The 14164-nt window shown below is 40.4% G+C and overlaps 1 protein-coding gene across 1 annotated transcript in view; it reads left to right on the top strand.

Annotated features, from left to right (window-relative positions):
• The window catches only part of LOC136152362 (cytochrome P450 4X1-like), a 48571-nt gene that overhangs the window by 32016 nt on the left and 2391 nt on the right, over positions 1-14164 (top strand). The window contains exons 7-10 of the mRNA XM_065913645.1: positions 6786-6892; positions 7538-7725; positions 12569-12702; positions 14090-14154. Coding sequence (XP_065769717.1) covers positions 6786-6892; positions 7538-7725; positions 12569-12702; positions 14090-14154 — 494 coding nt within the window. The remainder of the gene's footprint in view (positions 1-6785; positions 6893-7537; positions 7726-12568; positions 12703-14089; positions 14155-14164) is intronic.

Genomic DNA, 14164 nt, shown 5'->3' with positions numbered 1-14164 from the left:
ACGGTCTCTTATTACTTAAGGTTCCATGTAGTCAGGAGTTTTCTGGTGTTCTCAGGTTTTGGGCTTAAGTCTCCTGCCTCTGGATTTCAGTTTTATTCTTCCAGTAGTCTCGTGACTTCTCCAACTATACAGCACTGATAATAAAACTTCTAGGTTAATGGCGAAAAGATTCTCCCCTGTTAGGGACACCCAGAGAGGTTCACAGAGTTACATGAAGAAGAGGAGAGGGAGGAGGGAGATAGAGATGAGTAGGAGGAGAAAAAGGGGGATTCAAGAGGAGAGAGACAGATCTACACAGTTGTCTGATCCCAGAGTGTTCTCCGTAGCCCAGACACCCACAAAGATTCACAGAATTGGATTGGGAAGAGAAGGGTAAAGGAGGAAATAGAGGTGTTCTGAGGTAGAAAACAGAGAGTCAAGATTGGGAGAGAATAATCAACACACTCCTGAATAAAAATGGGAACTGAATATTGGATTCTTAAATGTTCACAATTTATATCATATACTGAAAAACAAAAATTAAAAATCTAGAGTAGAGGTTAAACTCTTAAAAATACTATATTAAAAACAAAAACCAAAACACACAAAAAAATTTTAGAAATATATATGAAATTCAGTTTAAAACTGGGCTTCTCTTCTCTTTTTTTTTTGTAAGGTTATAGTGTAATGAAAATGAAAATTAAGAGTAGTAGAGGAGTAATAGAGGACTTTAAAAAGAAATAAGAGAAAAAGAAAAATAGAAAATAGAAGAGAAAAAGGGAAAAAAAGAAGAAAAAAAAGAAAAAAATTTTTTTCCTAATTAACAAAATCATAAAAATCTATGAAAATGAAAGTTAAGGACTAATGGGGGAGTAGTAGGGAATTTTAAAAGAAAATAAAAGAGAAAAAAGAAAAAAAAAATTTTTTCTTACTTAAAAAAAAAAAAGTAAAAACATATCTAGGAATTTCTCTGGAGCTGTTGCGGTCAGTGTGGGTTTGGCTCAGTTTCAGATAGCTCCTCGTTCCAGCTGACACTTCTTAATCTCTACAGGCCCCTTCTGATGTAGTCGGTGTTACCTACAGGGATTTTAATCTGTTGCACCGGTCCCTTCTGAAGCGGTTCCCTTTGTTTATTTGGCTTCTGTTTGCCGGTCTCTTCAGTGCCCCATTTCCGCCCTGACACAGGCGGGCGGAGGTGGACTCTTATTCGGGTTGCTAGTTCCCTCGTACTGCGAAGAGGGGCTGGCGCTACTTTCTCCGTCTACCCTGCTCGGGCTCCCGGCTGCTCTATATGGAGCGTGCCTTGCGCTGGCGCGGTTCCAGCCCTCGAGTGTTCCACAAAAGCGCGGAATAAAAAGCTGCGCCTGCTTTTTGTGCCTTCCCCGTCAGAGCGGTTCAGGCAGCCAGGGGCTTGACAGGCGCACTCTCCCCGAGTGCGGTGCGTCTTCTCCCTTCTGCGGTCCCAGTCTCAGTTTCCGCCCGCGCCAGTCGGGTGCCTGTGCCCTCTGTCTCGCCGCCAGCCTCCCGGCGGATGTCGACCATCCAGAATCTCAGGAGGTCTTTGATTAGAAACTGGAGGCCTGTTTGCAGTGCGGTAGGGGTTTCGGTCCTTGGGGCCGAGCCTGCCCCTTTCCCCTCCCCCCTGCCTCCAGCCTCCGGCGGGGCTGGGCCGGTCCGCAGCCTGTGAGCTCTTCTCTGGACTTTCTCAGTCCCTTTGTTCTGCGAACGGCTGGCAGTGTGTTTGGGCCGGTTAATTTTCTCTCTCTCTTTTGCTATCCCGCAGTTTAAGTTGGTAACTCACAAAAGCTCCCTCCGATTGCCCTCAGGGCACTCAGGCCCGGTCCTTACGCTAAGCAACGCCGCCTGCTCCTCTCCATTCCGCCCCCACTTGCTGGTGGCGGATGCGGGTGTCTGGGGTGCTTTTCTGCTGGGAGTTGCTTTTAGGCTCGTAATCTGTGGTTTTATTTATTGTTCCCCTCCCAGTCAGGTTGCCCTTCGAGATTCAAACACTTCCCCCAGACCCGCCAGTGCGAGGGTTTCCTGGTGTCTGGAAACTTCCTCTATTAAGACTCCCTTCCCAGGACGGATCTCCTTTTGTATCTCTTTTTATCTTTTATATTTTGTCCTACCTCCATTCAAAGACAATGGGTTGCTTTTCTGGGCGCCTGATGACCTCACCTAGCGATCAGAAGTTGTTTTGTGAAGTTTGCTCTGCGTTCAGTTATTCTTTTGATGAGTTTGTAACAGAGAAAGTGGTCTCCCCGTCCTATTTCTCCCCCATCTTGGCTCCTCCCAGGCTCAATTTCTGTAACCTTTTTAGATTGGTTTCTTTCACTTAACAATATGCATTTAAAGTTCTTCCATGTATTTTCATGGCTTGATAGTGCATTTATTTTTATTGTTCAATTATATTTTATTGTGTGATAGCTTCCTTTGTGGCTCAGCTGGTACAGAATTCGCCTGTAATGAGAAAGACCTGGGTTCGATCCTTGGGTTGGGAAGATCCCTGGAGAAGGGAAGGGCTACCCACTGCAGTATTCTGGCCTGGAGAATTCCATGGACTGTAAAGTCCATGGGGTCGCAAAGAGTTGGATAGGACTGAGCGACTTTCACTTTCACTTATGAGTGTATCACACTTTGTTTACCTATTAAAGACATCTTAGTTGCTTACAAAAAGCAAAGTTTTGACAATTTTGAATAAAGCTTCTATAAACATTTGTGCACAGGTTTTTGTGTGAACTTAAGTTTTCAGCTCCTTTGGGTAAATACCAAGGAGGATGATTAGAGATGGAATGGTAAGGATAAGTTTAGTTTTGTAAGAATCCACCAAATTATCCTCCAAAATGTTCCCTTTATTGTAATGTCTTTATTTGGTTTTAATACCCACTGGGGTTCTTGGTCTTCCCCAAGCAATAGAAATTGACTAGAAGCCAGACAAGAAATTCAGTCGTGTCTTCATTGGGGCTCCCGGAAGGAGCAGAAACAAGTGACAAGCTCCCTTGCTTGGTCCCCAAGGCGGGTGGCTGAGCTTGTTTCTTACATGGGGTGACGATAGGAGTGTGTCCAGAAGTCTGGTTGGAAGGGTGGTTTAGGTGGTTTGCCCATCTTTTGTGTTGTTGAGTGTAGGGGGCCCTGCAGATCACCCTGCTTTTTCTCCTGACACCCAGTTTTTGCTCCAGGTCCTTCAGAAACGGCAGATGAGTTTTGGTTTTGTTTTTTCTTTTTTATATCTTTTGGTTCAGAGTTTGCCCTAACTGCACATGCACACAATAATTTTTAGCCCCATATAGTTTCTTCATATATTGTAGCTTAAGAAAAGATGTGTCCAGGTTCAAGCTTTTCAGCCCTGCAGCAAAGGGTCCCAGTTCCCAGGCCTGTCTCAGTTTAGGGGTGAGAATAATGGCTGGTGTCATAAAATAAGTCAGAAAATACTCCCTCTGCTTCTATTTTTCTGGAAGAGATTGTAGAGAATTGGCAGGATTTCTTTCCTAAATGTTTGGTAAAAATCACCAAGGAAATCAACTAGGTCTGGTCTTCTGGTTTGGAAGCTTATTAATTACTGACTCAAACTGCTTTATAGACAAAGGTTTATTCAGATTAGCTATTTCTCTTTTGACTTTTGGTAGATTGTGTCTTTCAGGAAATTGACCCATTTCAACCAGATTATCAATTTGTAAGCATGGAGTTTTTCATAATACTTCTTTATTCTCTTTTTAATATCCATAGGATCCTCTTATATCTAATAGTAGCAATTTTATCTTTTCTCTTTTCCTTAGTTAACCTGGCTAGAGATTTATCAACTTTATTAATCTTTTCTAAGAACCAACTTTTGGTTTCATTGATTTTGTCTCTTTATTTCTTATTTCAATTTTATTACTTTCTACTCAGATTTTTATTATTTCTTTTCCTCTAGTTAATTCAGACTTAAATTTTTTTCTTCTTGTTTTGTTTCCCAAGGGAGAAGCTTAGATTATTGATTTTAGATCTTTCTTCTTTTCTGATAATTCTTTAAATGCTATCCATTTCCCTTTAAGCACTGCTTTCACGGCATCTCACAATTTTGATTAGTTGTATTTGAATTTTCATTAATTCAAAATATTTTTTAAGTTTCTCTTGAGACTACTTCTATGACTCGTGTGTTATTTAGAAGTGTGTGGTTTACTTGCCAAATAATTTGGAGTTTTCCCATTATCTTTCCATTACTGATTTCTATTTCACTGTGGTTTGAAAGCATACATCCTATGAGTTCTATTTTTTAAAGTCTAGATTATGGTTTATGGCCCCAAATATGGCCTATGTTGGTCAGTGTTCTCATGTTGAATGAGGTATTCTATAGCTGTCAAATAGATCCAGTTGATTGATGATATTGTTCAGTTCAACTATATCCTTGCTTGTTTTCTACCTGCTGGATCTGTCCATTATGATAGAGGGATATTGAAGTCTCCAACTATGATAGTAGATTTATTTATTTCTTCTTGAGTCCTATTACTTCTTGCCTCAGCATTTTGAGACTCTTTGTTAGGCACATGCACATTAAAGATCATTGTCTTCTTGGATAATTGACCCCTTTATCATTATGTAATGCTCTTCTTTATCTCTAATATTTTCTTTTCTCTGAAATCTCTTCTGTTTGAAGCTGATATTGCTTCTCCAGCTTTCTTCTGATTAGTTAGCATGTTATATCTTTCTCTATCCTTTTACTTTTAATCTATGTGTATCTTTATGTATTTAAGGTGGGCTTGTAGACAACATACAGTTGGATCTTGTTTTTTAGGTACATTCTGACCTTCTTTGTCTTTTAATTGGTGTAACAAACCACTGATGTTTAAAATGATTGTTGATATTTGTTGTTCAGTCACTCAGTCATGTCTGATTCTTTACACATGGACTCCAAGGACTCCAGCACACCAGGCTTCCCTGTCTTTCACTATGTCCCTGAACTTGCTCAAACTCATGTGCTTTGAGTCAGTGATGCCATCCAACCATCTTGTCCTCTGTCATCCCTTCTCCTCTTGCCTTCAGTCTTTCCTAGCATCAGGGTCTTTTCTAATGAGTTGGCTCTTCGCATCAGGTGGCCAAAGTATTGGAGCTTCAGCTTCAGCATCAGTCCTTCCAGTGAATATTCAGGATTGATTTCCTTTAGGATTGAATAGTTTGATTTCCTTGCAGTCCAAGGGACTCTCAAGAGTCTTCTCCAACACCACAGTTAAAAAGTACCAATTCCTTGTCACTCAGCCTTCTTTATGGTCCAATTCTCACATGACTACTGGAAAAACCATTGCTTTGACTATACGGGCCTTTGTTGGCCAAGTAATGTCTCTGCTTTTTAACATGCTGTCTAGGTTTGTCATAGCTTTTCTTCCAAGGAACAGCTGTCTTTCAATTTCATGGCTGCAGTCACCATCTGCATTGATTTTGGAGCTCAAGAAAATAAAGTCTGTCACTGTTCCCATTATTTCCCCATCTGTTTGCCATGAAGTGATGGGACCAGATGCCATGATCTTAGTTTTTTGGATGTTGAGTTTTAAGCCAGATTTTTCCCTCCCTACTCCTATTTTTAGTAGCATTATTTTCACTTTTAATGCTTATGTGTTACTCTTTTGTCCACATCTTTATCCCTATTTAATTCTGATATCTAGAATTAAATCTTTGAAAGGCCCACCTTAGTTATTTTAATAAAGTTTTTCCAGTAATTTCTTGGTTGGATGAAACTCATCCCCTATCGAGTCCTCAAGATGGGCTTCATGAGCAAAGCATTTTCTGAGTTCATCTAAGTTTTTAACAGTTTTTTGGTAGACTTGATACATGAAGGATAGTTTTCCTGGATAAAAATGTGGCCTCACACTTTGTTTCCTTGAGTGTTTCCTAAATACTCTAACCTTGTCTTGGTTTTTCTTATTGTTCTTGAGAAGTATGATGCTAGCTTAATTTGTTATCATTAAAAGTCATTTGATATTTTTGTCTAGAATCTCTGAGAAGTTCCTTTTCTCTGCCTTGAATGTCAAGTAGTTTTATTAAGATATATATATATATATATATATTGGAATTGGTTATTCTGTTCCAATCTTTCCAGGCATAGTATGAACCCTTTAATATGTAGATTTAATTTTTCTCTTATTCCCAGAAAGTTTTCTTGGATTATAATTTTAAACATTCTGGTCCATAATTTTTTTCCTTTCAGCCCTTTCAGTTGTATAGAGGTTGGCATTTCTTTGCTGGTCTTTTTCTTTTCATTCCATTTCACGTGATAATTTTTCCATGAAAATGAAAGATTAGACTGAAAAAGAAAAGAATGATTGGTTACTTGCACCTACATTTTTTTATTATTTTAATTATATTGCCGACTTAGTTATATAAAGTATATTTTTGTCTGTTGTGTTGGTCTTTGGAACTTTGAACAAAAGTTGTCATTTGATGGTAAAATATACATCTGCATAAATTGAATATTACTCAGTCATGTCTGACTCTTTGTGACCCCATGGATTGTAGCCCACCAGGCTCCTCTATGGGATTCTCCAGGCAAGAATACTGGAGTGGGTAGCCACTCCCTTCTCTAGGGGGGATCTTCCTGACCCAGGGATCTGACATGGGTCTCCGGCATTGCAGGTGGATTCTTTAACAATTGAGCCACCAAGGAAGCCCTCATGCATAAATTAAATCTATTTAAATTAATGTACTCACTCTAACTTCAGGAAATTAGGCAAGATTTGAAACTATCCGGGGGGTCACGGCTTGTTCTGTGATTTATTTTACTTTGATTGACTTTTCTGTCACTTTGGCAATGGGAAGTATTTATTCTACCCTAGACAGGCTAATCAAGGATAGAAGGAATTCTCCCAAGGATGAGAATAAGCAGGCTAACACCCAGAAGAGGAAGTACCGGGACTTACTGGATATTGTCCTTTCTGCTCAGGTGAGTTTCTTTCAAATTCTGAGCCTACTCATGTATCTAGTTAATTGCATGAATAGTTAGATGAGAAGGAGGATGGAAGACAAAAACCAAAATCTTTCAAATTCTGAGGTTACTTATGTATCTAGTTAATTGTGTGGGTAGTTAGATGAGTGGGAGGATGAAAGACAAAAGCAAAATTGATCAACTAAATTTAACAGTACTTTTGAACTGATGGTTGGTGCTGTACAGTTTGAGATTTAAAACTGAATTCTACAATTCTGTCACTAGAGGGAGTCAGATAAGACTAAATCTTTTACAAATTCAGCAGGATTTGGTGATTATCATAAAGATACATGATAGTTCAGGGAAACACGGGAAAGTGAATCACAGGTTAAGCTGATAAAACAATGAGGAAGAGATGCTGAAAAGTCTGGATAAATCTGACAAAGTGATTGCAGGAACTCACTGCGGGGCCTGCTTTTCTTACCTGTCTTTGGTTCTCCTTTATGCTCTGGACAGAGCTTGACTCTATATATTTGTTAAACTGAATAAAAATGAAAACTCTTATTTGATAGCCAGTTTTTCCCTTAAAACCATTATTTTGATTGGAACTTCAAACATCTGTAAACTGACACTGCATAAAAATAGCTCTACTATTCTTTCTAGGCTGAAAATGATAACTTCACAGATTCAGACGTATGGTCCGAGGTGAACACATTCATGTTGGCAGGGCATGACTCTGTATCAGCAGGCATTTCCTGCCTCCTCTACCAGCTAGCTCGGCACCCTGAGCATCAGGAGAGATGCCGGGAGGAGATCAGAGCCATCCTGGGGGATGGGTCTTCCATTACCTGGTAAGATCTGCATCCATAAACATTTCCTCCTTATTTTCCTCCTGGGATTTTGCTTTATTCTTTCCTCTTGGTGATCATAGTGCTTCATATACATACATACATATGTATGTAGAAGAGGCAGGCTACTATTGCTCTGTTTTTCTAGAGGGCCCAAAATTATCCCTTTTTCTTTTACACTCACTTATCCGTAAGTTTTCTACTTCATTGTTTTTTAGTCAGTGTGTGTGTAAAAGGTTCTATTTCTTTCTTTCTCTCAGGCCCTGGTGCTTTGGAAATAGGGATATGATCTCCCTAGATTTGCATCCACATCTTGAATGGTAGGACTCAAGTGAGGCTGTGTTTCTGAAAGACCTGAGAGAACATCTCTATTTCTAAGCCTCATTGAGACGGTCTCTCCCATCCCCTTGTTCACTTCTCAGGATGGACTTTGGACTTAGAACAAAGCAGTAAACATTCTCAGTCCATATTTGCCAAACTCAAGTACAGTGTGTACCATTTAAGTGCTGAAAGTGCAACTGAAAGTCACTCAGTCATGTCCAGCTCTTTGTGACCCCATGGACTATACAGGCCACAATACCGTGGGTAGCTATTCTCTTCTTCAGGGGATCTTCCCAGCCCAGCGATTGAACTCAGGTCTCCCACATTGCAGGCAGATTCTTTACCAGCTGAGCCACCAGGGAAACTTTAGGTACTGAGGCACTATAAAAAGGTGCCAGATTTGATGTGGGTTCTGCCCTCAATGAGCTCATATTCTAGTACAGAAGATTGGTCCTCATATATTTCTTTTTTTTAATTTTAAAAAATATTTATTTATTTCTTTTTGGCTATGCTAGGCCTTCTTTGCTATTCACGGACTTTCTGTAGAAGCGAGCAGGGGCTACCTTCATTGCACTGCGCTGACTTCGGTAGTTGCTGCTCGCAGGATCTAGAGCACTGGCTCAGTCGTTGTGACCCACATGGGCTTATGAAATCTTCCATATCCATGGCATATGGAATCTTCCTAAACCAGGGATCAAACCTGCGTCCCCTGCGTTGGCAGGCAGATGCGTATCCACAACACCACCAGGGAAGTCTGATCCCCAGATAGTTGATCGCAGTATAACATGGTGAGGGTAAGGAGAGAGATTCACATTAGTGACCACAGAGATTTAGAAGACCAGAACCTAATCTGACATGGGAGGCTCAGGAAGATTTATTGGGAGATCGGACATTTAAGCTGCCTCTTACACGATGGGTAGGACTTAGTCAGGTGGAAAACTTTGACTCCATTTGGCTAGACTTTGAGCACATCTCTCTGTTAGTGAAGCCCAGGTTACAGATTTGCTCCTCAGACATACTGTTTGCCAGGAAAATGCAGCCATTGTATTTGTTTTGTTGGTCAAAGAAAGAGAGGCTAACAACCCAGCCCAGTGACTAGAGGCAAAAACACCATGTTTCAAATGCAAAAGTTAGCTCAATTAGAACATTTGTAAAGGAAAATATGAATTTATATAGGTATAGCAGAGATCTCACTTTTTATAATGAAATACTTGCCACTTCCTACCATAAGTCAAAGCTCTAATCTACATAGCACCAGATGCAGTGTTGTCTAATAAGTTTTTATTCACTCACTGAATTTAGAAACAGTGTATGTCACTTCCAAATATTAATCAGATATTTTAACCTCAATTAGGGTAGATGTATATACACAACTCAAATATTGGCCTTCTTATTCTTGTTTGGCCTATGTGAAATGTGAAAACTATAAGGAAATCTTTGCCAGGTGATAAAACAAACTCCAGAGGATCTGTTTGCCACCATTTATTTTAATGAGAGAAATGGCAACCATATTATAGAGAATAAAAAATGGCCTTTCATTACATTTAATGAAATTTGTATAGAACAGTCCAAAAATTTATAATTCTAATAAAACCACACTGCAAAGAGCAAATTTCTAAAAAAGTTAGAAAGTTGTTCAGCATCTCCATTTGCCTGCTTGTCAACCTATTTCTGCATTGGGTTAAAAGGCCTCTCATCTTTTTGAACCAGAGCTGAGATGGGCAACATTATTTTTCTTAAGTGTGAAAAGTACTAGGTTAAGCAGAATTCCTCTTCTTATTCCAAGCTCGAGGAGGAAAGAGTTCAAAATTAAAATTTCACATTAATGAATGGCCAAAGCCTGCATTCAAAATAAATAATCAGAGAAATAAATAAAAACACCTGAAGTAAAAAGACCAAATGTACGCTGTCATTTTACTGAACCAACCTGACTATCTATGATCAAATAAAAAATTTACTCTCCTCCCACTGATACTTCAAGCTTGTGTGAGCAAGTACTTTTCATCACTGGGGTGAAACTGTGAGTGAATCTCATAGTGTTCCCAACCATTTAAATCACAAGAGCAGTCTCATTTCAATGATTAAGCTGTCTGGTCCAGTGTAATAATAAAAACTACAAATTGTTATCCACTTGGAGCATCTCCATCTATTTCAGCTCAGTACTTCTCTGGGTCTGGAAGCCAGAGGTGGGTGAAGCAGTTTTCAATCAGTTCAATTCAGTTCAGTTGCTTAGTCATGTCTGACCCTTTGTGACTCCATGGACTGCAGCACACCAGGCCTCCCTGTCCATCACCAATTCCCAGGCCTTGCTCAAACTCATGTCCATCGAGTCAGTGATGCCATCCAACCATCTCATCCTCTGTCATTCCCTTCTCCTCCTGACTTCCATCTTTCCCAGCATCAGGGTCTTTTCCAATGAGTCAGTTCTTCGCATCAGGTGGCCAGAGTATTGGAGTTTCAGCTTCAGCATCAGTCCTTCCAGTGAATATTCAAGACTGATTTCCTTTAGGATGGGCTGGTTGGATCTCCTTGCAGTTCAAGGGACTCTTAAGAGTCTTCTCCAACATCATAGTTTAAAAGCGTCCATTCTTCAGCACTCAGCTTTCTTAACAGTCCTACCCTCACATCCATACATGACTATTGGAAAAACCATAGCTTTGACTAGACAGACCTTTGTTGGCAAAGTAATGTCTCTGCTTTTTAATATGCTGTCTCCATTGATCATAACTTTTCTTCCAAGGAGCAAGAGTCTTTTAATTTCATGGCTGCAGACACCCTCTGCAGTGATTTTGTAGCCCAAGGAAATAAAGAGGGGGTTGTGGTTGGCTTCTGCTCACTGACCCTTGTGCTGGCTTCTGCTCACTGACCCTTCTAGAAATGGTCCTGGGAGGGAGAAAGGATGAGGAGAAGGCAGCTGGTACTGTTGCCATCTGGCCCTTTAAACTTGGTGCTTCCTTTAACTCTCAGTGAGGTTTTTAGAGATTCTCTCACTGGGACTTTATGATGATGATTCACGAGACAAAGAAATTCTTGTCCTTAGAGTGTCCTTCAAGCTGGTTCAGAAGCTCTCCCTCTTGCTGGTTCACTGGCCCATAGGACTCACTATAGGGTTATTGCTTTGTCCCTGCTCCTTTCCCTGCCTCTCTGTCTGTTGTGAGTCATGGCCTTTCCTATTAGTTCTCTTCTTCCCAGCCTCTAAGGAGCACATGTCAGAGCATCTACTCTTATCTTCTTTAATCCCCTCTTTGCTAAATATGAAGGGAACCCCCCTCCAGCATTCTCCACAGCACTCCAGCATTCCAGCAGTTCTTTGGAAGGATCTTTTTTCCCTCTCAAAACTTGGAGGCCTCCTCTCTTCATTCCTTAGCCATTCTGTGATTTACATGATGAGCTAAGTGTTGCAAGACATTCTCAGAAATCTTCTCAGGAAATCCTTTACCAGTAGTTTAGTGCTTCACTTTATTATGAAGATATTTGGGGTTTTTTTTCCAAGTAGAGTTGATTTATAATGTTGTGTTAGTTTTTGGTGTACAACAAAGTGACTTTACTTTTTAATATTCTTCCCCTCACTTAACCCCTGTGGTAACCGTAACTTTGTTTTCTTTGATGGTGCTAGTGGTAAAGAACCCACCTGTCAGTGCAGGAGAGGTAAACAGATGCAAGTTTGATCCCTGTATCAGGAAGATGCCATGGAGGTGGGCACAGCTACCCACTCCACTGTTCTTGCCTGGAGAATCCCTTGGACAGAGGAGCCTGTTGGGTCACAGTCCATAGGGTCGCAAAGAATGGGACACGACTGAAGCTACTTAGCACACACAATCATAAATTTGTTTTCTTTGACTGTGAGTCTGTTTCTGTTTTGCAAATAAGTTCATTTATATCACATCTTAAATTTCACATGTAAATGATATCATATATTTGTCTTTCTCTTTCTGACTTACTTCACTGAGCATGATAATCTCTAGATCCATCCATGTTGCTGCAAATGACATTGTTTCATTCCTTCTATGACTGAGTAGTTTTCCATTGTGTATATATAGCACATCTTCTTTATCCATTCATCTGTTGATGGATATTTAGGTTGCTTCCATATCTTGGCTCTTGTCAATAATGCTGCTATGAACCCTGGGGTGCATATATCTTTTCAAATAAGAGTTTTCTCCAGATATATACCCAGGAGTGAGATTGCAAGATCATATGGTAGCTCTGTTTTCAGTTCTTTGAGGGACCTCCATACTGTTTGCCACAGTGGCTATGCCAGTTTGCATTCCCAATATCAGTGTAGGAGGTTCCCTCCCTTTTCTCCACATTCATGGTGAGGATGTGTGGCACCTGTGTTGTTCCTTGTCCTCTGGGACCTCAGCTGATCCTGAGGCAGAAAGTGTTCCTTTTTAACATTCTGTTACATAAACCAATGGGTAAAAGAACTTTGACCAGGAGCAAAGGTTGAATAGAAAAATATGTCAGCATTTACAAACTGAATATGGAGTCTGAGTTCCCTGTGTTCCCTCTCTTGTACTCACAGGGACCAACTGAGTGAGATGCCATACACCACAATGTGCATTAAGGAGTCACTCCGCTTGGCACCTCCAGCTGTGTCCATTTCCAGAAGACTCACCAAGCCCATGACCTTTCCAGATGGACGCTCTTTGCCTGCAGGTTTTTGCATTCTTTTCCTAAGCAGTTTCTAAAGACCACTGACTCCTGGGGACCACAGTGAAAAAGACCAGAGGGATTCTCAACTCTTGGAAGAGTCAAAAGACAAAACTCAGGATAGCTGGCTTAGGGTTGGGCACCTGTTAAGTTCTCAGTGGGTAATGCCTTGACCAGATGTGGGTTTCTGAGACTTTCCTAAAGGCACATAGTCATTTGAAGCAAAGCTATGAACAGAACCTTTATCACCAGAATCCAACTCAGGGTTTCTTCCGTTATGGGACATTGTTTCTAAGCTAATCCTGGCTTGGTTGCATTTGAGACCAGGCAAGACTTCATGGGAGGTGAACACTTTTATCTTTATCTAGAAGACCCAGAGAGGGTCTTTGTCTTCATCATCATAGTAATATTACTCTAGTAAGTATGCAGCACTTAAAAGTTTACATAGAGCCTTCAAATAGATAATCTCATCTTTTTCACCTTGGAACATGCTCTTAGCAGACACTTATATGTGTTTTGCAGTTTACAGAGCACTTTCAGATGCTTTTGGTATAGCCAAAAACCCACTGGGGGATCCCAAAGTGCATTGAGCAGAGCTAGAACTTGCTCAGAGCTTCCACGTCTGGAGCCCAGTGCTCTTCAGGACAACACAAGTATCTGAGCAGGGAAAGTGGGAGGCAGAGAGATCACATGAGACACCCTCCACTTAATCTGCTTCAGTGTTCAATTAACTCTTGCCCTTAGGATCAAGCCAACAGGATTGCTTGTATCAGTACCAACAGCCTGTCACTTACTGTCCCTTTGTTGACAGATCTAGAATTACTTTACCAAAATTATTTCTGACAACCAAATAATCCTCAAATTATCTCACCTCTGTCTTTTTTCCTTTTTTGTTTTTTAAATTTTATTTTTGTTTCTTCTGTCCTTTTTAAAATCCTCATACTACATGAACATTTGCCAAAATTCCCTACTTCCATTGTATGACCTGCACCAACAGAAATTTGTCATTGGATCTGCACAGTGGAGGTACAATCTTGTTCCTAAATGTACCTAAGCTGTTGTGTCTGGATACTTTATAGTCCATAAATAGATATATAAAGAATTTTTAGGGATAGCGGAAAACATAAACACAGGCTATCATTTTGACATGATACCAAGAGCTTCTTAAGATAGAATCAGGTATTAAATAGATCATTGATTTGAAAACTAAGATGCCACCGAACCCCATCTTCTTATGGGTCCTTCACTGCTGGCATCAGCTATCACAGCCCACAGAACTCTGCCAGGAACTAAGTCTTTCCTTTCAAAAAGAAAAGTGTTACTGAAGAGCTGTAAAAGGAGCTTACAACTTGCTCTTTTTACTGCAATCTCTTTTATTTCCTTCCTTTCTCAGGAATGACCGTGGTTCTCAGTATCTGGGGTCTCCACCACAACCCTGCCGTCTGGGAAGACCCACAGGTATGACTGT

Source organism: Muntiacus reevesi, chromosome 1 (genome assembly GCF_963930625.1).
Source record: "Muntiacus reevesi chromosome 1, mMunRee1.1, whole genome shotgun sequence".
Lineage (NCBI taxonomy): Eukaryota > Metazoa > Chordata > Mammalia > Artiodactyla > Cervidae > Muntiacus > Muntiacus reevesi.
The sequence above is the reverse complement of the archived record's forward strand: the minus strand, read 5'-3'. Positions and strand labels throughout refer to the sequence as shown.